Below are 23,703 nucleotides of genomic sequence, written 5' to 3' on the forward strand. Positions count from 1 at the left end.
AGCCCTGCAGGGCAGACAAGAATCCCAGCGCTCGGCAGCCTGCGGTCACCTGGGAACCCCACCGGGAGCCAGTGCCCGACACCCGGGCCCGAGGCGTGATGCTTGCGCACCGGTCACCAGACAGACTTCCAGGGTCTCCTCACAACGGGCAGAGGTTCAGGACCCGGGAGAGAAAGGAGGTACCACAACACTTCTGTCAAACATGGCGTATGAACAGTTCTGTCCCCAATCAGACGCCCAGAGCCACACACTGCACAGCCTCCTGGCTCTACCTCGCTCAGCTTTCCCACCAGCCTCGAGGGGCCGCGCGGAGGCCTCGCGAGAGCCGGGTGAGGACGTGAGGCGGGGCTCAGCGAGACTGACAGCTGCTCCGCCCTGTGAGGCTCCTCCCCCGAGCGACCGCCTCCTCCCCAAGGGAAGGGCGCCTGAGGCCACCACTCCCAGCGCGCCCCTCACCACTGCCGCTCTCCCAGCGCGCCCCCTTACCCTGGTCGCACTGGGACAGACGACACCTGACCTCCCGGCTCTCCATCCTGAAGTGTTTGGTTTTCTCACAGAAGGGTGCCGCGCCCTCCAGCGGCAGGCCGTCTGCGAGGGGGAAGGCGCCCTCGGCTTTCCGGAAATGGTCCACAGTCTCACAGCTGGCTGCCTTGGGCAAGCGCGGTTCTGAATCTCGCCCAAAGTCCTCTGATTTCCTCGAGTGTCTCTTCTTTTTCTTCTTCTTCTTCTTGTGTCTGTGGAGGTCAGCGTCAGAGTGCGCTACGGAAAGGTCTGAATCCTGCTGATGCCTGTCGAAGACAAAGCCAGGACTAGGACCACCAGGAAAGCAAACCGCCCCAAGGAGAACTGGTCCTCTCTGACTCACACCCCGTTCTGTGGACCTTCACTACACACACACAAGTGAAACTCTTTCCTAATTAAACATGCGGTTTTCACTGTAATAATTTAAGTCCAGGGTCATAAACTCACCAGTTTCAACCTGTCCCCACCGCAACCTTCAACTTTGGGGAGAAGAGCTCTGGCCAAAACACCAGAGGAAGAAAGGACTCCACCAACTTATCCTGAAACTAGTTAGTGGCTGAAGGAAAAAGTATCTTTGCTGGGTGTGTCAGGCACACAGAGGAAGGAGGTTTGATTTCCTTTTCCTTCAAGTAACCACTCTTCACCTGTGGCTTCTGGTAATCTCTTCCCAGGGTTTCGATCTTAAGAGACACCAGTGTATAGTAACTGTGTTTGTGCTCAGTCCTGTCATCACGGAGAAGTCATTTTCCAGAAAACTGCTGACCAATTTAGCTTTTAAAAAATACGAGAACAAACTTCCCAATGAAATTTCAAACTGAGAAATGGAAACTCAGTTTGAAATCTCATTGGACAGTTTGTTGGAGATTATCAACAGACACAGAACTATAACTACATCTGTGAATAAATAGGTTAACACTCAATCCTAAAGAAAATCAACCCTGAATATTCTTTGGAAAGACTGATACTAAAGCTGTAGCTCCAATACTTTGGCCACCTGATGTGAGGAGCAGACTCATTGGAAAAGACCCTGATGCTGGGAAAGATTGAGGGCAGGAGGAGGAGGAGACGACAGAGGATGAGATGGCTGGATGGCATCACAGACTCCATGGACATGGGCTTGAGCAAACTCTGGGAGATGGTGAAGGACAGGGAAGCCTGGAGTGCTGCAGTCCATGGGGTCGCAAAGAGTCGGACACAACTGAGCAACTAACCACCACCACCACCGTGAAGTCGGAGAATCCCAAGCTTTAACCTCCCGAATGCTGCACGTGTACTCAGTTACAAAGCACCAACTGAACGCAGCAACATCTTGAAAGACCAAGTTTTTAGGTGTTTTCTAAAACCGCGTAATAAGATACAGCTTAAAACAGAGCTAAGGAATCTATAAAAACAGGGCAGTCCCAAACCCACCGAGATGAAAGCTACGCACGACACAGCCCTCACCCATCCCCAGGCTGGGTGTGGAGGGCGCGCCCCCCACGCATAGCCGCCCCTCACCTGGAGTCTCGGTCCCGGTGTTTGTCTTTGGATTTCTTCTTCTTCTTCGACTTTTTGTGCTTCTTCACTTTGGGCTCCTCTACAGGGTCCTTCTGTAAGCTTCTCCAGGCTTTCTTTTCTACGTGACTCTCATTCTCGAGGCTATCGTATCTCCGTTTCCGTGACTTAATGTTGTCATGTTCATGAAACCGTGCGGCCAGGTCGCAGCTGCCGTCTTCAGCCCCGAAGCTGAGCCTGTCGTGGGTGTACTTGGCGGCAGGGTGTGGAGGGGGCGCGTGGGCCATGCCCGCCCGGGGGCTGCTGAAGCGGTGCCGGTCCCTCTCTTTGGCCACCAGCTCGTAGCCCTTGCGGCCTCTGTAGTGGTCCTTGTAAGGCCGGCCGCCATAGGGCCTGGCCCGCTCGTACTCTCGCTCAGCGTGGAAGGGCCGCCAGTCCCGGGGCTCCCGGCTGGGATACAGGGGGGACCTGTCGTGATGGTACCGGCAGCGCTCCCAGCGCAGCCTGTCCGGGTAGTACTTCTCCCGGGTCCAGGCATGCTCGCCCTCGGCGTGGTGGTAGCGGCCCCACTCCTGGTCAGGGGCGCCCCTGCTCCGGGAGTGGTGGTGGCCTGACCTGGCCAGGGAGCTGGGGCAGGGGGGCTGCGGGGCCAGGGCGCAGGGCTCCGGCCGGGGCCGCTCAGGCCGCGGCCGCTCGTGCTCCCGGTGGGGCCGCTTCCGCCGATGCTGCACCTCGGTCCTGCTCCGGCTCTCCCGTGCATGCTCGCCACTGGACGAGCGGTCCCTTCGGCTGCGGTAATGTCCTCGGTCGACCTTTCTCAGGCTGCTGACCTTCTCCTGGACCAGACACGGCTCTGGGGCCTTCTGCCCGGCCTTACTGTCTTCCCCTCTCTCACTGCTGCTGCGCTCGGGGGGCCCCTCAGGACGGTTTTCTGTGATCGTGTCTAGCTGCGCAGAAGGCGCCTCATCTGTGGACACCCCCGTGCTCTTAGAGGGACCCTCCGCATCCGAGCCTCTGTCCCGACCGCTGTGACCCAAGGGCTCGGGCTCATGGTCGCCCTCAGAAGGCACAGAGGGACCCGGGCTCAGCCTCCCTGCGGCTTCCGCAGCCACCGGGTCCTGGGGCCGCTCTGGTAACGTCCCTCCCACATCCGGGGACGGTTTGCTCTGATCGTCTGTTAAATTCCCAGGGTCACAGGGTGCCAAAAGCTGATCGTCCCCGAGGGCGTCCTTGTCGGGGTTACAAAAGGTGCTGGCACTCTGTACAGCCTCCTCAGGTTCTGCCGAAACACGTTCAGAGACTTCTTCTTTGGTAGGTTTGATGCTGGGGTCCGAGGGCGGCGAAGCCTTCTTGAATTTGCTGCTGAGATTCGAGACAGACTCCAGGTTGTCCCGGGCATCGCCGGGAGGGGAGCGGCCAGCCTCCAGCTCCGCCTCCGGATGCTCCAGAGGCCTCTCCTCTGAGCCAGGTGTCCTGCAGCCCCGCAGAGACAGAGAAGGACAGGGGTCATTTACTCATTTGCTCTCTGGGTTTTTGTCAATGGGCTACAGGGACAAACACTTCATTTATTTACTAAATATTTTATGGCTTTACTGTATCTGGCTGAAACCTAAAACTGGGCTTATCATTTTTGGAAACTTCAAGTTTTCTCATTGTACATAAATGTAAAAATTTCTATCAAGCCTACTTCATTTTTCACTAATAACTCTGCAATTCTAAGTGCCTCTGGTTTTCAAATATTTTTCTAATTCTTCTCAGTAACTAAGTCCAGACCATCAAAAAAGTCAAATAATGACAGGGCGCTTACTTTTTCTCTGGATCCCTTTTCTCCAAATTTTCCTGGAGCCTCAGAGGCAGAGTAGTTACCTCCCAACAGAGCCAAGAGCTCCCTGAATTACCAATAAACTGAGGAATCACTGCTGCAGTAAACGAATTCTGCTATGCTTTTGACGGACTCCTCAAGTTAAGGAAAGCTGCCAGAAAACAAGAAAAACCCTAAAGCGGGCCCCCTTTTTGGTCTGGGAGAGAGAAGACACGCGAGGTCACTACAGAGGCTCAAGGTCGCATGTGCAGCTGGGGTGCGCATGGCTGGGGCGCACGTGGCTGGGGTGTGACCGTCACAGGTCATCTGTTCTGCTCACGCACGTTCCATCTGAAGACAAGCTGAACCAGATGAGGGGAGAGACGAGGACAGCCGTGGTGCCAGGGACTGAGTGCTCAGGCTGCCCCCTTTTTAGGCTCGACTGGGAACATTCCTGACTGGGATTCTTGCTGAGGGCATGTCCCCCGCAAGGGCCCTTCTGACATGGGGTGCATGGGGGTTGTCCCTGTGATGGGGGAGACCACAGCACCAGTAGGGAGGGGCTGAGGCAGGCAGTTCTGCAGAACAAGCCAGGCGCCCACAGCCTGAGGTCCATGTGGAGAAAACCTCAGCTCTGTTACTGGCTGCTTCACAGACACCCCCAGGTGTCCAGCTAAAGACAGTCACACCTTGGCCGAGAGCTGTCCTCCAGGAGGCCGTCACGGCACTGACATGAGGTGCCAGCTCCCGGGCTGTCCATCTGGTGATCGCAGCCGCCGCCTCACGGCCCTGCCTTTACTCCCATCATGTTATGTACGCTAAGGTCAAGACACTGACGTGTGTTTTTTAAGCATGGAGACACACCACACTGACCCTTAATTTAATCTCAGAGCTCTAGAGAGAGCATAACAAAGCCTTTGCTCCTGAACAGAGCAAGACTCCCTGCCCAGCCCCTCTGCACACCCTCGGGCGCCTGTTGGGGGCGCTGAGTGGGACGTGCTGGCTGGTCAGACATGTACCGACAAGGCCCCGGCAGGGGGAGGCTCTGCGGGAGAGGAGGTGGGCACTGGACTAACAGGCCCCGATAACTGTTTACCTGACTTTCCCACCAGGAAAATCAACGAGTTCTACAGATGATTATTCAAGAAGGCTCATTCCAGGCCTTCTGCGAGTGGATGCACCCTGGTCCCACATCCTGCTGCCCTGGGACAGCCGTCTTACCTAGTCTCCTCTGCCGAGCCTTTGGCTTTGCTGCCGAGTTTGAAGGTCTCTAAGATTTTGTCTTCTGGAAGAGGTGGCAAAGGAGCAGGCATCAACTAGGATAGAAAAAAAAGATGTTTTTCAGCAGTGAGTGCCACGCCTCTGCCTCCTGTAACCCAGCCATGTGACCCGCTGGACACGAGGGCAGAAGGGAAGCCCGCCTGCCCGCCACCCCACAGCCGCTCACCTTCCCAGGGAGGCCGTTTGCCTTGGGAAAGGGGTGTTCTGAGTGCAGCGCGGGCTGGCCTGGGCAAGGGGCCCCGTCCGAGGGCAGGCCGTTTTCCGTCGGGTCGCTGTCCAGACCAGTAGCACCATTTAGAGCCACAGGTTCTTGGAGCTCGTGCGGGGAGGCGTCGCCGTCTTCAGCGTCCGGAGCAGGGGAGCACGCGCTCTCGGTCAGCCCGCGGCCGTTCTCCTGGCCGAGGCCCTTGGCCTCCTCGTCAGACTCCTCGGAGGACTCGGCGCCGTAGGGGACCAGCACGCCAGCGCTCAGCCTGGGCCTGCCGTTCATCATGGGCCTGGAGCAGGCCTCCCTCGGGGCCATCTGCTTTGGGACCTTACTAGAGGCGGGCGGCGTGGGGGCACTCGAGGTAGACTGTATTGCAGAAGAAGTGGTAATGGTAGAAGAGGGGGCGGGCTTGTTGGGGTGCTCCAAAGAATTGCTGTGAAGGTTAGACTGAGACTGACCTTGGCGCACAGGTAACTTGTTGTGAATACTGATCGTGATTTTCTGTTTCTTGGGGTGTTCTGGAATAACTGAGGGCCTGTTAACTGACCAGTTCTGAACAGACGGGGAGGCGCTCACAGGACCAGTCCTGCTGACGCTGGAGTTCCCGCTGGGGCCTGACATGGGGCTGCTCGGTGTCTCCTTCAGTGGTCCCGTCCCGTTCAGGTGAGGGGGGTTCTGGGGACAAGCAGACCACAGTCAGGTGAGAGCTCCAGAAACCACCAGACTCAAGACCTCAGGCGGCGGGCCTTTCCCACTCTGGCCCTCTTTTCTCTCTCTACAAGGAATGAGCAACACCGCCCTCTCACGCGGGCCTGTCCGCCCCGGACCTTTCACAGGCCCCAGTTTTCTGGGAGTTCATTTCTGGTAAACAGGGACAATGGCTTTTGTCGGAGAACAACTGCTCTGGCAGAAAGCAGCAGGTCCTCCTGGGCATGGCGTCACACAGGTTCTCCTTCGTGGTTCTGGGAGCCCCTGGCAGTTCAGGCAGGAGGAGGCCAGCCCCGGGGACTTCCCAGGGCCCCAGGAATGCGGCGACAGTCATGTGGACGGACACGCTCGCTTAGCCATCCCTGCCTCTTTGACCTCCCACCCTTACTCAAGTAGTTATTTCACTCCACATCCCAGCTTTTGCTGCTAAAACCCAGAAATTGCACACCGGTGGTCATGGGTGAATTCTGCCTCACAGAGGAACTTTGTTTGGCCTTCAAAATGTTTTCTTAAGTATCTGAATTAGTTGCTAACTTACCACTGGATAATGGCTCAGCTGATAAAGCATCTGCTTACAGTGTGGGAGACCTGGGTTCAATCCCTGGGTTGGGAAGAGCCTATAGAGAAGGGAAAGGCTACCCACTCCAGCATTCTGGCCTGGAGAATTCCATGGACTGTATAGCCCATGGGGTCTCAAAGAGTCAAACACGACTGAGTGACTCACTTTCACACTGGAAGTCTTAGCCGCTCATTTGTACCCAACTCTTTGAGACCCCATGGACTGCAGCCCACCAGGCTCCTCTGTCCATGAGATTTTCCAGGCAAGGATACTGGAGTGGGTTGCCATTTCCTTCTCCAGGGGATCTTCCCAACCCAGGGATCGAACCCAGGTCTCCTATACTGCAGGCAGATTCTGTACCAACTGAGCTACAAGGGAAGGCTTCATAGTTAAGCAAAAACATTTCCTGACAAATCAGCAGCAGCAGCCGCCCTTCCACACAGGGCAGGTGCTCTGCAGTTGGCCTGTCCCACGTCACTCAGGCCGAGCCCAGCACAGGACCTGCTGCCTGGCCAGCTCCCTACAGCACTGAGGCTGTGGCTCCCTGTCAAACTGAAAGGCTGTTATGACACCATGGCACAGGTGGCAGGATTATTCCACGGTGTGTACAAGCTATGTCAACACGTCTGCGGTCTCAACATTTACGTCAAGCAAAAGCCAGGCCTCCACTGAGGACGCTGATGTCACAGGAACCAGAGAGCATACCCTCTGCTCGCTCTGAGCAGCCCTCAGGGGTGTGATAGGGCCCAGCCAGACAGCAGGCAGAAAACGTCACACCCCTGAAAGGGCTAAATGGAGGCAACGCGAGTGTTCTTTCTGTACAAGCATCTCTTCCTGGAGGCCAGCATGAATCGAGAACCCCTCAATATTTACTCCATGAAGTGAACGGAGTCCAGGGTGGGAGATCAAATCCCCAGTGTTTAGACAGACTCACACCCCTACTTCCTTCTGGATCACATTGTTCGTCCTCAGAGATTTCCCCTACGTTTGAAGTATTTTCTAATAAACGGCCTGAATCCATTTTCGTGGATACGAAACTCAGCTGTGGACGAGGTCAGGGCCACCACTGCAGCACTGAGTAGAGGGCTGGACCCTCTGCTCGGGAGGTTACCTTCATCATGTGCGAGGGGAGCTGTGGGCCAATGAATCCCGAGGCTGCCTGTTTGCTGTTGACAACCCGCTGACTGATGACCGGGCGGGGCGAGGACTGGCCGGGGCTGTGGGCGGAATGAGTAAGTTCGCCTCCATTTTTCACATCGTGGGACCTGGGGACAGAGAGTGACAATGCTCAGGGTAACATGGGACACCCCCCAAAGAGCTCACGCACACCCCACCCTCGGCAACAGGAGACGCGACCTGGGGAAGTGCACAGAGTCCCGGCCCAGCCCAGGCTGGCACTGGGAGCTCAGGTCAGCAGACAAAGGGCCACTGTGGATTCTGATCTGATATCTATGTATTCTAGCTGAAAGGTTTTTTTTTTGGGGGGGGGGGTAATTTTTTTAAAGCTATTTTTCTTTTGTTTTCCATTTTTCTAATTCTAAATACATATCACTGAGATCTGTGCTATCCTGAAAAGTCAGAAAGAAACAAAGACATTCTGCCTCCCCTCACCCCTTCAAGGAACCTGCTATCCAGATTTTGTGGATTTTCCTCCAGGCTTTAGCCTGGACTGATCTCCTCAACATCAGCGTGTAAAATTTCAAACTGCTTTTCCTCCATATATAGAGCACTTTCTCATAGCATTTTAAAAAACATCATAAAAACCACTTTTAACAGTTGCATTGTATTTCGTCACATGCACACGCTACCATTTATGTGATCTGCTATTGTTGGCAATTTGAGGATGTTCTGAATTTCCAGTTACTACCAATGGATATACCTTGGAGCACTCAACGGACTGCCCCAAGGCCCCACATCTCCAGGAGGAATTATCGAATCAGTAACACGCAGCAGCAGGCGGGGGCAGGCCCGGGCCTGGCCGGGGGCATGGCTGGCTGCTGGTGCCCGGGGCTGAGAGATGACCACACCGGGCACTCAGGAGTCCCCTTACAGGGCCTCTGCTCACTGCCTCCCCGGCCTGCCAGCCCACCCGATTTGCTGCCAGCAGCAGAAGCCCTCTGTGGCTTCTCCCGTCCCTTCTTCTGTGCATTTCTTTAACCTGCCGAAGAGCTGAGAGCTACAGTAAACGCATGGCCCACTCTCAAATATACCTTCCTTACTCTCCCCACCACCGAGATGCTGTTTAACCAAACAATGGAATTTAAGCATGCTGATGAAGTAAAGCATTCTTTCTGACTTAACAGAAAAGGTGGAAGTGCACTTTCCTGACAATACCTGATATAAAAGAGGACGTAAGCTTGCTGGCTGAGTACCGATCTGATATCACTGGTAGACACGATGGAGTCGTTCATTTGGTACCAGAGGCCGTTGCTAGCCTGTAAGACAGCCAACAAAAGAGATATCAGATTCGATCAGGTACATGAGGAACCTCAATCCAGAGACCTGTAAGAAAAAGGGGCTACCACAGGTCAACTGGAAAAGCCCCCCTTCCCTCCCAAGAATGCCAGTGGTATCTTACAGTGTACTGTAAATAGAGTAAGAAAATCCACACAACTTACTTTTATGTAGCAGAAGTAATGGCCAGCATGGCAATTAAAACCAGTGTGTACCAGGACTGCATACAGAACATAAATGATCGGCTCTCCGTTTGGTTGAGACATGTACGGTCGAATATCAAGATACTCAGGGTATTTCACATCCTACACAAGTATGAAGAGAGAAAAAAGGAACATCATCTCTGAAGGTGCAGATCATCCCGTCCATACACGCAGGGCAGGGCGGGAGGCTCAGGGCACATGGCGCCTTGTGGTGCTCCAGCAGGGACCCAACACCGCGGCCTCATTTTGGAAGACAGACCTAACCCGGAGACGCCTGACTCTACGTGTATTTAGTGCAATCCCCCTGTATTCGTTTTCTTTACGCAAGTAAGGATCCAGACTATGTGAGTTCTCCAAACCCATCAAAGTGGACAGTTAACAATCACAAGTCTGGACTTGAAGTCATTGCTTATTTTTAACAATTCAGGAGCAGGTTATTTCTTCCGCGTGTTACTGGATTTCTGACCACTTTCAGTTTCAGAAAGTGGGAAGAAAATGGGAAAGGTCAGTATACTACCAATCAGAAAACAAACGAATAAACAAGCAAACAAACTCTGGTCAAAGAATGGCAAGGTCTGGCTGGGAAATCTTTGGACTTGAAATGCCATAAGCGTTCCCTGAACCCACTCAGCACCTTCACCAACTATGACGCCCAAACGCGGATAATAAGCACCAGGTGTGACCTTCAGAAAGTCTAGTCAGCTAAGGGATACAGACGAAAACACACACACTCTGTAAACACACACAGCAAACTTTGAGCTCAGTTCTTTGACATTTTATTCCACTAACAAGTGCTGGAAGAACTTAGAAAATCAGGTAATAAAACTTCCATGTAGCTGCTGGACAGTTAAGCCTTGAAAGGCTCAGCATAAACAGTTGTTAATAATATTATCTACCCACCTTAGCAATTTTTCCACCAGTAAAATTTGCAAAACGTTTCAGAGAAAGAGTAAGAACATTAGAAGATCTATGTATAGTGAATCTCTTTGAAGCTGGAACCATCTTTTTACACCTTGGGGAAAAAAACAAAAACAGATGTTTAAGAAGATTCATGTGGGTTGGTTGTTTTTTGTTTTTTTCGTCTTACCCTTGTTATTTCTCTACAACAGTCTAAATTAAGTGTCCAAAAGAAGGGTACTGGATGAGAAATACCACCCTTTTCATCCAACAGTGAAAATATTAAAATTTGAAATTTGGGAGATGGCTTAATTAGCATGAGTGAAAGCCACAGGGCAGTTCTGAAATATCAGGCCACTGACATCTTAAAAATTAGATTTATAGAAGTTTCTCTCAATTCAAAACAAACTGAAAAACCGGCTGATAGAAGAACTCTGTGAAAACAAAGCCCAGATACAGAAGCAAGGAAAAGCCTAGAAACGTCCGTGAGGTTTAAAACAAAGGAAGCATCCCTCTGGTCTTAGGAGGAAAGGGGGCCTTCTCCCCAAAACAGTGAACCCAGGCACCACATTTTACTGCCCTATGAAGATACTGTATTTTTCACAAGCTGAAGGTTTGTGGCACCCCTGCGTGGAGCAAGTCTACTGGGCCATCCTTCTAAAAGCATTTGCTTACTTCAGGTCTCTGTGCCACATTTTGGTAATTCCTGCAATATTTCAAGCTTTCTCATTATTACTGTATCTGTTATGATGATCTCTGATCGGTGACCTTTGATGTTACTCTTCTAGTTATTTTGGCATTTTTAAACAAGTATTTTTAAATTAAGGTTTGTACACTGTTTCTTAGACGCAATGCTACTGCACACTTAAAAACTACGGTATAAGGTAGACGTAACTTTTCTATAAACTGGGAAACAAAAAAATTCATGCAACTCGCTTTACTGCAAGATTTGCTTTATTGTGCTGGTCTGGAACCAAACCCGCGGCCATCCCTTAAAGGGAACATCTACTTAAACCATAAGAAACAGGGCTTTCTTAAAATAGGCCCTCTTGACTTCATGGGGAAACAACAGAACTACTCAAACTTGAGGATTCTGGCAGGTACTGCCCCAAATCCTGGGAAACAACCATGAAAGAGAGAGATCCTTGACTGCTCTGGGAGAAAGCAATGCTCCACCCGCCCCAACCCTTCACACCGGGGTCCCTGGAGATGCTGTGACACACACGTGCCACCCCAGGCACCTTCACACGCGGGGGCACTAACGTGTGGATGGTCTTACCCCTCCCCTCCACCCAGCTCCCCAGGACTGAGGCCCCGCCTCCCCCGGGTCTAAGGAGTGTTAACACTGAGACTCGGGTGCCCTGGCCCTCGGGGAACAGAGCCAGGGTCCTCTCAGGTGGTCCTGGAAGCTCACAGGAACCTTGCCGGTCAGGCAGACACGCCAAGCCCTGTCACCCCAAGCCTGCCCTCCCCACCCGCCAGCACCGCCATCGTACTTGCTGCACTTGTACGAGTTTTCTCCGTCGAGCTGTTCCGGCTTTACAAACTGCTCCAAGGCCTTGTTGACACTCTGAGCAGCCTGGGGACAGAAGAGCACCGAGAGCACGTGACCACTCACCGCCGCTTGTCAGCAAAAGAAGAGAGGCCTCCAGAGGATAAAGCCAAGCGCAAATTTTATGTAAAAAGGCTTTTTTCATTATAGTGTTCAGTTTTACACATGTGCACACCAAGCTATTGCCCTCCCCACCCCCAATTAAAAAAAAACAACAGGGGATTCCCTGGTGGTCCAGTGATTAGGACTCCGTGCTTTCACTGCCGAGGGCCTGGGTTCAATCCCTGGTCAGGGAACTAAGATCCTGCAAGCCGTACAGTGTGGCCAAAACAAAAAAACAGAGGTTGCCCACCGCAGCATTATTTACAGTAGCATAAAACAGGGACAAAATCAAAGTATCTACCAGGAAGGAAACAGGCATGGAAACTGGCTGACGCACGACACGCAGCAGGCCCAGCAAAATGGAGTGAAAATAGCAAGTGGCCCAACAGACTGAAGGGGTAATCCCGTCAGTGCCAACAGCAAACAGACGCTCTGGAGCAGTTTATATCACACTGTTAGCAGTGTTCATTCTGGGGGACAGGCTCACACATGTCTCTGCAGCGTTTCTCATTTTTATCGTTAGCATGTACCACACTTGAGATCAGAAAAACAAAAGTTTCAGACAACAAAAAATGGGAGAGTTCGGAAAATGCAAGAAGCAAAAGACAGTTTCTAAAGAAATAACCACCACCTAAATTTGGCTGATATAGGCATCATAATCTGGTTTTATTAAGATTAAAGGTCAAAGGGTTAATAAACATTAACCCTTTAATGTTAATAAAGGTCAAACATTTAATAAAATTATTCAATGTTTTAAGTTTTTTATGATGCCTAATACAAAGTTTCAATAAGCTCCTCTAATTAAGTCTTAGCATATTAAAGTTTTCAATTCATATTCTCTAACAAGTGTAGTCTAAATTGTAAGAGAACTATAAATAAATAAACTATAAATAAATTATGACTAATTTTTGTTTAACTTGACTACCACCACAACTACCAAACTTACCTTTATCTCCAAAGTTATATCGAGATAGGGATCAAAAGTATCTGAAACACCTTTGCAATTTAAACATTTGACTGAAATAAAAATAAAACACAAAGGATAAGCAAAGTATAATCAGCATGGCAATATCAACTACTGAAATGACAGAACACACACACACACTTGTAAAACAAAAACCATAAGGTACTTTTCTCGTCTATCAGACTGGGCAAAACGTGTTCCTACTACACAGTGGGAGCCACTGATTTGGTGCACGCACACTGCTGGCCGGAGTGTAAACCGGTATAACCTCTTGGAAGAGCAATATGGCAAAACCAGAATTTGAAATCACATATCCTTCGATACAAAAATTGTAACTAATTGTCGTGCGTACACTTTTACGTGCACGTAAAGCTACGTGTAGACGCGGGTGCTCGATAAAGCACTAGTGGTGACGACGACGACAGTCAGAAACCACCCACAGCTCCCTGGTGACTGGACGGAGCACTACTGCAACCGCGAAAGGCCGTGTTAGACCTGCGTGTGCGGAAAACGCTAGAAAGCTTCCGGTGTGAGAAGAACCCAGGCTGTTCAAGCACAAGAAGCTCCTGGGAGGATAACCACAGGCTGGGCCAGGGGCTGACGGAGGATGGGGATGGGAGTCTGGGCCAGCAGGGAGACACACGGGCCCTTCTTAAGCCTTTCGGAGCCCTTGCATCCTTTTACACCACATGCCAGACCACAGTTATCAACCTTTAAAACCAAGAGTTTACCTCTAGATCTTAGGTAGCCTCCAAATATCTGGCAGACGAGTGTGGTGGCCTGGGTGTGTCTGTCCAATCTGAAAAAAAAAATCAAAGAGTGAGATGAGAGAAGCATTCTGCAAAAATAAGAGGTGCTGTAACTGATGCTAAAACCATGTACATCCATAAAAGAATGAGAATTCACGCAAGAGAGTCGCACGACATGGGGACAGCCAGAGAACAGCCTTGCCCAATCAAAGATGTCTGGGGCAAGGAGAAGCGGTCGGATGGTATTAAGAAGGGATTCGGAAATCAGGGCAGGACTCTGGCCCTGAAGCAGGCAGCAAGAGGCAGTCACCCAGAGCAGGACTGGGACCCAAGTGTGAGGACCCTGCTCTGCAGCCCAGCACCATCCAGACACTGAGCGCCCGGCCCCTCAGCCGCAGGAAGGGAATGCAGGCCTGCCAGGGGTGTCGAAGCAACAGCAAGTGGGCTACGACGTGTCTGTTTCTCCATCCTTCTCCTGAGCCCACGTTTAGATTTTAAAGAAGAAACTGCAGGGATTGGTAACTGACCCCAATGACAAAGGGAACAAACACAGATTTCAAAGGCTAGAGATAGGAAGTACACCTTTTAAACTTTCAACCATTTGAAAATAAGGCAAACCACTTGAGGAAGAGGCTGCACAAAGTCTAAAGGTGAAGCTGACAGGGAGCGGCGCACCCCTCCTGGAAGGCCGCGCTGAGTTCCGCCAGCCAGCAGGGCGGCCGGGGTGGGGCGGCGGGCGACTGATGCTGTGTTGACTCACTTATTGCTGCCGTTCAAACATGCTTTTTGCATAGCATCAACAGTGTACTGAAGGAATTCGTGGGCGTCTTCTTGGTTTCCAAAGCGGAAGTGCCTGGCTATGCCTGTAGAATTTGAGGAAAGACAAAGCCTTATCATCACCTATCATACGCGCAGGCTGTCCTCCCCCTCGAGGTTGTATCTTATGACAGTATACTGGTTAGATAACTATTTTATGAGGAAACAGCATTAATAAGTTCCCCCTGAGAACACCTAGGATGAGCCCTACAGACCGCTAAAAGCCCACATGGGCTGGAGTTTCTGAGAGCCCAGAGACTGTCTTCAGCAATAAAATGATCTTGAATAAACTCAACTTTAGCTGTTATTGTTTCAAAAATTTGTCTCAAATGTTATGTTAGTGCACATATCTTAACTTGGGTGCTAGAATTCCCTAAGAGAATCTATATAAAACACAAAGTGTGAACCTACCTAATTCTATTCCAATAACCTAGAGAACATATTATATTCTCCACTGCACAGCAACATCTCAGTCCTATTTCTAATTGACTAAATAGCCACAAGCCAAAATGACAATGAAAAACAATACAGATGTATAAATATTCATATAATTTTATGTGAACGAATATATAGATATGTATTAACTTGAATCATATGAAATTGACCACATCCCACAAATTCTGACCTACAAAAATGACAATTTCATTATTTAACCATATATGTCTAGAGTTGGGGGGGGGGTGTGTCCGTAGATGTATGTACATACACACACCAATAGCATTCTCTTAAAGAACTAGGTTTAAAAAAATTAATTATGTCTGCCATATATGTGTCCATGTCTGTATACATGTGCATATCAGTATATGTAATATAGACATATAATTCAACAAACAAAATCACCCCTGGCTAAAATTTTGCTAAGACCCAGCAATGTTTAAAAAAAAATTTTCATGGTCTTCTCTAGCCTGTTAATAGTACCAAAGGCCAAGATAACACTTCTTTATCCTCAGCAGCTTTTTAGGCAAAAGGATTATAAATTGTCACTGTGTAATTATCCATCCCTATAATTACCCAGCTAGATACCAGATTAAGAGTCAGGTTTTTATTTTTAAGCATTTTTTATTCCAACTCAGTTAATTAAAATAATACAAAAGCTTACTGCAAAAAACATGCAGAAAGTGCATAAAAAATTTCATGCAACCTATCAGAATCATTATAATGCAAGAGGAGATTGTAAAGTCATTAAAAATTATATAGAAACTTGTGAAATTTATCCACAAATCTGCTAAGTTCTGAGTATAAAATGTTATTTAAGAATATAATTAACTTTATTTTGATAATTCCTGTCACTATGTATAGTTAATACTTATTTATTGAATTAAAGCTAACTGAAAACTATTTAAAGAAATCGGTGGGACAATAGTTAGTTAGTATTACTCAGCATAGAAATCCAAATATCTAGGAAAAATGCTACAAAAGTTATCAATTTTATTAACAAATTTATGGGTTTTATAATTTTTATTTTGTTTATATATCAAACTGAATACCACCTTCTTTACTATATTGTCATCTTTTGCTTTAGGTTTCAAAATGTTTTGACATAATAAATGGTTTGCTAAAAACCTGTTATTTGTTAAAGACATATTCATACACAATAAACTGTTTGCTGCAATACCTAAGGAGCTCATCATTCACCAGTCAGATCATTAAGACCAACTGGCTAACAAATATTCATATGAACTACTACAGAGGATACTTACGCCGCATCTCATTAATGACAAACATCGGTTTAATAACATCCCCAGGATTACTGAGTGCCTGGGTGATATGTGCTTGCATTGTACACATCATGCAAAATCCTTCTGCATGACCTGAAAGATAACAGATGATAATCCTCCAAGTTAGCAAAATATGACACTGTATGTACACCAAGGGGTATTATAAATAACACAAGCACACTCCTGAAACAAGGATAACAGAACTATGTGTCCTGTTATTGAGCTATATACTTTTACTCATTTCCATTTAATTCTCCAACAAACCTAAGTGATAAATGTATATTGGCTCTATTTTACAAGACAGGAAACTGAGGTTCAGAGAGTTAAAATTTGCCCAATGCCAAATAGTGATTAAGGGGCAGGCACATAGTTGGGCTCAAATCATACCCTTCTAATTTTGAAGCCTGTGCTCTTAACTATTGTCTATACTAGAGAAGTTAGAAGTTTCTTTCCTTATGCTACCATTTGTCTCAAACAGTAAAGGAATGTCTCCTTTCAAAATCTCAAGTGTTCTAGCTTTTCCACATACAGAGGTCTCTGTTGTAATTTTTTAACAGCTTTTTAAAAATATGAAAACCACCTTAGCTCATACTAAGTGGTGCTGCTGGCATCTAGTGGGCAGAGACCACAAATGCTGTTCAACACCCTACAGTAAGCAGCCTCTACAATGAAGAATCATGCGGCCCCAAAAGCCAATGACACTGAATTCAAGAAACGCCTAAAACTGAAGGCAGCTCGGTCCTGCCTAACACAGCTTGTAAAGTCTCAAAAGGTCCAAACTATTTCCAGTTAACATTACCGCGTCCCAGAGTAAAGCTCAAAAATATTTACAGGAATAAAAAGAAAATCTAGCACCCAGCAATATAAAATTGTAACCGAAGAGCACAAGGCATGCAATAATGCAGTAAAGACCAATAACAGGGAGCAGATAAGCAGAAACAGACCTGGAAATGTCCTCAAAACAAGGACAATAAAAAAAGACAGTTTATATATATATATATATGTATTTCCATGCTCAAGGATGTAGAAAAAAGGGCATGTTAAGGAGAGACACAGAAATAAAACCAAATCTACTTTACAGATGAAAGGTAGGGTTTCTGAGATGGAAAACACAACAAGTAGATTTAATAACAGATTAGAAACAAAAGAAGGAAAGACCAGCAGACGTGAAGACTCAGCAGCAGAGGTTCTCTATTATGGAACACAAGCCTCAAAAAAAAAGAACACCTCTCAAAATAACAAGAACAAAAAAGCGTATCAGTGACCTATGGGACCACCTCCAGCTATCCCCAGTACACATGCAATTGGAGTCTGAAGGAGAAGAGACAGGACAAATATTTTAAGAGATGACTGTTTTCCAAGGGCCAGCGCAAGGCAGTTTTAAGAGCGGCAGAACAGTCGTGCATTCTGACAGGTGGTGGTTTACGTGGACTTGTACCTGTATTAAAACTCATAAAACTGACCCCCCAAATTAACAGAATGTACAGTAAAGACGTTAACCATATAGTAATTATAATAATTCTTACAAATGTTAATTTATTAATGTTAATAAATATGGGGGCTTCCCAAGTGATGCTAGCGGTAAAGAACCTGTCTGCCACCGCAGGAGCTGTAAGACACACGGGTTCGGCCCTCGGGTTGGGGACATCCTCTGGAGGAGGGCATGGCAACCCACTCCACTACTGCCTGGAGAATCCCACAGGCAGAGGAGCCTGGTGGGCTACAGGCCACAGGGTCACAAAGAGTTGGACACAATTGAAGTGACTTAGCACAATTATAATAAACATTTTTTTTAATGACTGAAAAGGCATACAAACGCAAAGAGTAAATTTAAGTTCTATCAACTTCAACAAAACCCAAACAGAAGGCTACTTATAACAGTGATAAAAACAAAACATTTAAAGCAGGTGGAAATAAATGACGTGTATAAGAACAAAGGTAAACCTGACAAGAGACTTGTTGGAAACGAGCAAGAGAAGAGCGCAGAGCGACAACTCTCACGCATAGAGAGAAAAGTGTCACACAGGATTTCCATCCCCCAGGAAGACATCTTTCGAAAACAAAGATGAGCCGTTCCACTTCTCAGATGACTAGTGGTACTTTTTCCTACTCCTCCCACTAAGTGCAACAACAACAACAAACCCTCTGGACATTGCATATGAAGCAGACATAAGAAAGCTGGGAAAGGTGGAGAGAAAAAGACAAATTCACAGTTTCAGAGCCCAAGGAATGACATGGCAGTGAGTTTTCTGGTTTTCTTTCTGCTTCATATATTTCCGACTTGGAGCAGAAGGAGCCACCAACCTGGAAATACCAATAAAAGCAGGGAACGATGCCACAGTGAAAGCTTCTGGCGTAGAGTTAAAAAAAGGGAGATTAGGAATGGGAACTTTAATCCATGCTGAGTGATAACAAACCACACCCCCACCTCACAACATCAGTGAGGATCAAAAGAGGGGCCTGGACTTCCACCCCCAAACCCAGTAGTAAAGAAGCATCCCTCCATATTCTGCTAAATTTAAGTAAGTCAGACACAGAAAGACAAACGCTGTTATGGTAACACATGTGGAATCAAAACAATACAACACACTAGTGAATACAACAAAAGGTAACATAGTCAGCTACAGAGAACAAATTAGTGGTTACCTGTGGGGAGAGAGAAGGGGAGGGCGTGACGGCAGTAAGAGATTAAGAAGTACAAACTATTATACATAAAATAAGCTGTAAGGATAGTGTACAAGTGTGCTTATAAATGGAGCATAACCTTTAAAATTGGGAATCACTATACTGTACACCTGGTAAAGAAGGCTGAGCACGGAAGAACTGATGCTTTTGAACTGTGGTGCTGCAGAAGGCTCTTGAGAGTCCGTTGGACTGCATCAAACCAGTCAATCCTAAAGGAGATCAACCCTGAATATTCAGTGGAATGACTGAACTGAAGCTGAAGCTCTACTTTGGCCACCTGATTCAAAGAGCTGACTCAGAAAGAGCCTGATGCTGGGAAAGACTGGAGGCAGTAGGACAAGGGGACAACACAGGACGAGATGGCTGGATGGCGTCGCCAAATCAAAGGACATGAGTTTGAGCAAGCTCCGGGGGACAGTAAAGGACAGGGAAGCCTGGGGTGCTGCAGTCCGTGGAGTCGCAAAGAATTGGTCACAACTTAGTGACTGAACAACAACATGTAACACTGTAATGAATTATACCTCGAGAAAGAAAGAGAGGGAAAGAAAGAAGCATCTGTCCAGCTTCCCACTGGGTAGTGTCAGAATTAGGACTCTCGCCATCAGCCAGTGGTAAAAAGCCACTGCAGTCTCCCTGGAGACCGGGGCGGGGGCGGGGGGAGTGGAAAGCCCTGCTCCCATCCAGCAAGAACGTGGAGCCCACCCCCACCTCAGATGTCAACAGAGGCTGAGTGTGGAATCTGGACTTCTATCTCCACCTAATATTTCTTCCTTTGCCAGAATGGTGTCAAGAGAAAGCCAGCCAAAACACAGGTCAGATAAGATCCAATATTTAATAGCATAACACAAAAATGTCCCGGTTTCAACTGAAAATCACTCATACTAAGAACCAAGAACTTCTGAATGCTGGAGAAGTGAATAAAAGACAATGAATAGATACCAACCCTAAGATAATAAGATATGTTAGAATTATGTAACAAAGGTTTTAAAGCAGCCATGGCAAAAATGCCTAAACAGGTAGTTATGAATATACCAGAAACAAATAAAGCAACATAGAAAGACTCAACAAAGAAACAAAAGATAGAGAGAGCCAAATGGAAAGTTTAGAAATGAAAAACACAGTAACCGCAGTAAGAAGCTCTGTGGATGAGCTAAGGAGAAGACTGGAACTGACCGAGGAAAGCATCAGTGAACATGCACACAGAACTCGTGCACTCTAAACGAGAGAGCAAAACAGACTGGGAGAGAGAAGCGGCCAGAGCCCAGGGGCCTGCGGGGCTCCAACAGAAGATCTAACGCACATGCTGTCAGGGTCCCAGAGGAGACAAGAGAAGACTGGGTTCACAGTGTAAGAAACGAGGGCGGGAATTTCCCCAAACTTGGCAAAGGATGTAATTCAAGAAGCATTCAAACACCAAACAGGAAAAAGAACAAAGAAATAGACACCAAGACACATCACATCAAACTTGCGAACACTAAAGACATAGAAAAATACCTTGGAAGTAGTGGTAGAAAAACACCACCTTACCTGTAAGAGAAAACTTGAATAGAAATGGATTTCACACCAAAAACCATGGAGGACAGAGGAAGTAGCACAAAAATTCTCAAGTGCTGAAAGAAAGGGACTTTACCCAGAATGCTACGGCCAGCGGAAACGTCCTTCAGGAGTAAGATGAGATTAAGACGCTTTCAGGAGAAGCAGAACGAGGACAATCTGTCACCAGCAGACCTACCCTAAAAGGATGACTTAAGGAACGACTTAATGAATGACTTCCTTAAGTCAGAAGCTCTCTAAACAAAAAGGAAGTGATTTGGGTTTTTGGTTTTTTGTTTTTTTTTTTTTAAAGCAACCCTGGAACATCAAGAAGGAAGAAAAAAAAACATGGTAATCAAAAATATAGACAAATACACTTTCCTTCTCTTGGGTTTTCTAAATTATGTGACAATTGAAATAAGGATTATAACACTGTCTCTAAATGTGGTTCTAAATGTACGTAAAGGAAATATTTAATTACACGGTAACCAGGGAAGAATAAAGGAGACAAAAGTAAAGTTTCTGCATTTCCCTTGAATTGGTAAAATGACACCATGAGTAAACTGTGAAAAGCTACACATAATGAAAACCTAGAGGGACCTCTAAGAAGACTATAAAGAGATACACTCATAAACACAAAAACAAATTTTAAACGTAAGTTTAAAATACTCAAGTAACCCACGAGTAGGCAGAGAGACAGGACAAATGAATAACTGAACAGAAAACAAAAACAAAATGGCAAACTTGAGTCCTAATGTATAAACGACTACCTTAAATATTAATAAATTTACTAATTAAAAGATCTAAATTAATAAAGCAGATTTAAAAACATGATTCAACTATTTTGCCTGTAAGAAACTCACTTCAAATGTAGTGATACAAACAGGCTTAAAGAAAAAAGATGGAAAAATATATGTCATGCAAACACTAACCCGAAGAAAGCAGGAATGGCTATATGAATGGCAGATAGAGTAGACTTCAGAGCAAAGAAAGCTATCAGAGAAAAGGACGTTATATAAAGGATCAATCCATCAGAAAGACAAGCAATCCTAAATGTATTTGTACCAAACAACAAAGCTGAAAAATACATGACTCAAACTCTGACAGGACTGAAAATGCATACAAAGAAATCCACAACTACAGCTGGAAACCTCAACATCCTTCTGTCAACAACCGAACAAGTAACCAGAAAACCAGCAAGGAGAACTCGACACCACCAAGAGCCAATGCGATTCCATCAACATTTATAGAATACCCCACCCAACAACAGAATACACATGTGTTTCAAGGCCTCACAGAACATACACCAACACAGACTATATCCTGGGCCACAAACAAACCTCAAAAGATAAAACAACAGAAATCATAAAAAATGCGGAATGGAAAATCCTAAAAATCAGTGATAGAGAGAATACAAGAAAGTCTATAAATACCTGGAAACTGAGTAACACTTCTGAACAACCCGTGGTTTGAAGGGTTAAAATAAAAATTGAAAAGACAGCATATCAAAAGTTTGGAGACACAGTTAAAGCAGTGTCCAAAGGGAAATTTACACTTATAACAATATCAGAAACAAAAACAAGTAAATCAACACAGACCCTGCAGACACCAAAAGAAAAACAAGAGAATATATATATATTCTGTAATTAACTTGAAACGTGTAAATTTGACAACCTAAGAGAAACGGACCAACTCCTCAAAAAAGTGGACTACCATAACCCATCGAAAATAAAATAATCTGAATAGCCCTATACTTACTAAGGAAATTAAATTTGCAACTTTAAAACTCCCCCAAAAAAGAAATCTCTAGGCCAAAATATTTTCACGGATGGATCCTACACTAAATGTTTACATAAAAATTTACATCAATATTCTATACAATCTCTTCCAAAAAATAGCAGTTAACATATCCCAAACACATCTTATAAAGATCAGTTCAGTTCAGTCGCTCAGTAGTGTACGACTCTTTGCAACCCCATGAATTGCAACACACCAGGCCTCCCTGTCCATCACCAACTCCCGGAGTTCACCCAGACTCACGTCCATTGAGTTGGTGATGCCATCCAGCCATCTCATCCTCTGTCGTCCCCTTCTCCTCCTGCCCCCAATCCCTCCCAGCATCAGGGTCTTTTCCATTGAGTCAACTCTTCGCATCAGGTGGCCAAAGTATTGGAGTTTCAGCCTCAGCATCAGTCCTTCCAATGAACACCCAGGACTGGTCTCCTTTAGAATGGACTGGTTGGATCTCCTTGCAGTCCAAGGGACTCTCAAGAGTCTGTTCCAACACCACAGTTCAAAAGCATCAATGCTTTGGAGCTCAGCTTTCTTCACAGTCCATCTCTAACATCTATACATGACCACTGGAAAAACCATAGCCTTGCCTAGACAGACCTTTGTTGGCAAAGTAATGTCTCTGCTTTTCAATATGCTATCTAGGTTGGTCATAACTATTCTTCCAAGGAGTAGGCGTCTTTTACTTTCATGGCTGCAATCACCATCTGCAGTCATTTTGGAGCCCAGAAAAATAAAGTCTGACACTGTTTCCACTCTTTCCCCATCTATTTCCCATGAAGTGATGGGACTGGATGCCATGATCTTCATTTTCTGAATGTTGAGCTTTAAGCCAACTTTTTCACTCTCCACTTTCACTTTCATCAAGAGGTTCTTTAGTTCCTCTTCACTTTCTGCCATAAGGGTGGTGTCATCTGCATATCTCACGTTATTGATATTTCTCCTGGCAATCTTGATTCCAGCTTGTGCTTCTTCCAGTCCAGCGTTTCTCATGATGTACTCTGCATAGAAGTTAAATAAGCAGGGTGACAATATACAGCCTTGATGTACTCCTTTTCCTATTTGGAACCAGTCTGTTGTTCCATGTCCAGTTCTAACTGTTGCTTCCTGACCTGCATACAGGTTTCTCAAGAGGCAGGTCAGGTGATCTGGTATTCCCATCCATAGAAGAATTTTCCACAGTTTATTGTGATCCACACAGTCAAAGGCTTTGGCATAGTCAATAAAGCAGAAATAGATATTTTTCTGGAACTCTCTCGCTTTTTCCATGATCCAGTGGATGTCGGCAATTTGATCTCTGGTTTCTATGCCTTTCCTAAAACCAGCTTGAACATCAGGAAGTTCATGGTTCACATATTGCTGAAGCCTGGCTTGGAGAATTTTGAGCATTACTTTACTAGTGTGTGAGATGAGTGCAATTGTGCGGTCGTTTGAGCATTCTTTGGCATTGCCTTTCTTTGGGATTGGAATGAAAACTGACCTTTTCCAGTCCTGTGGCCACTGCTGAGTTTTCCAAATTTGCTGGCATATTGAGTGCAGCATTTTCACAGCATCATCTTTCAGGATTTGAAATAGCTCAACTGGAATTTCATCACCTCCACTAGCTTTGTTTGTAGTGATGCTTTCTAAGGCCCACTTGACTTCACATTCCAGGATGTCTGGCTCT

General features: G+C 46.7%; 1 protein-coding gene across 3 annotated transcripts in view; it reads right to left on the minus strand.

The window, feature by feature from the left end:
• USP42 (ubiquitin specific peptidase 42) overlaps nt 1-23,703 on the minus strand; it is a 44,255-nt gene that overhangs the window by 3,591 nt on the left and 16,961 nt on the right. For all 3 annotated transcript variants that reach the window (XM_086373859.1, XM_086373858.1, XM_086373860.1), the window contains exons 4-16: nt 16,011-16,121; nt 14,255-14,357; nt 13,477-13,544; nt 12,728-12,798; nt 11,624-11,706; nt 10,131-10,242; nt 9,192-9,332; nt 8,908-9,008; nt 7,685-7,838; nt 5,265-5,981; nt 5,039-5,133; nt 2,020-3,489; nt 487-788 (exon numbers count right to left, since the gene is read on the minus strand). In XM_086373859.1, the coding sequence (XP_086229985.1) occupies nt 487-788; nt 2,020-3,489; nt 5,039-5,133; nt 5,265-5,981; nt 7,685-7,838; nt 8,908-9,008; nt 9,192-9,332; nt 10,131-10,242; nt 11,624-11,706; nt 12,728-12,798; nt 13,477-13,544; nt 14,255-14,357; nt 16,011-16,121 (3,528 nt within the window). The remainder of the gene's footprint in view (nt 1-486; nt 789-2,019; nt 3,490-5,038; nt 5,134-5,264; nt 5,982-7,684; nt 7,839-8,907; nt 9,009-9,191; nt 9,333-10,130; nt 10,243-11,623; nt 11,707-12,727; nt 12,799-13,476; nt 13,545-14,254; nt 14,358-16,010; nt 16,122-23,703) is intronic.

This window comes from Bos grunniens, chromosome 25 (genome assembly GCF_055505025.1).
Source record: "Bos grunniens cultivar Pamir isolate PY7600 chromosome 25, Bosgru_T2T1.0, whole genome shotgun sequence".
Lineage (NCBI taxonomy): Eukaryota > Metazoa > Chordata > Mammalia > Artiodactyla > Bovidae > Bos > Bos grunniens.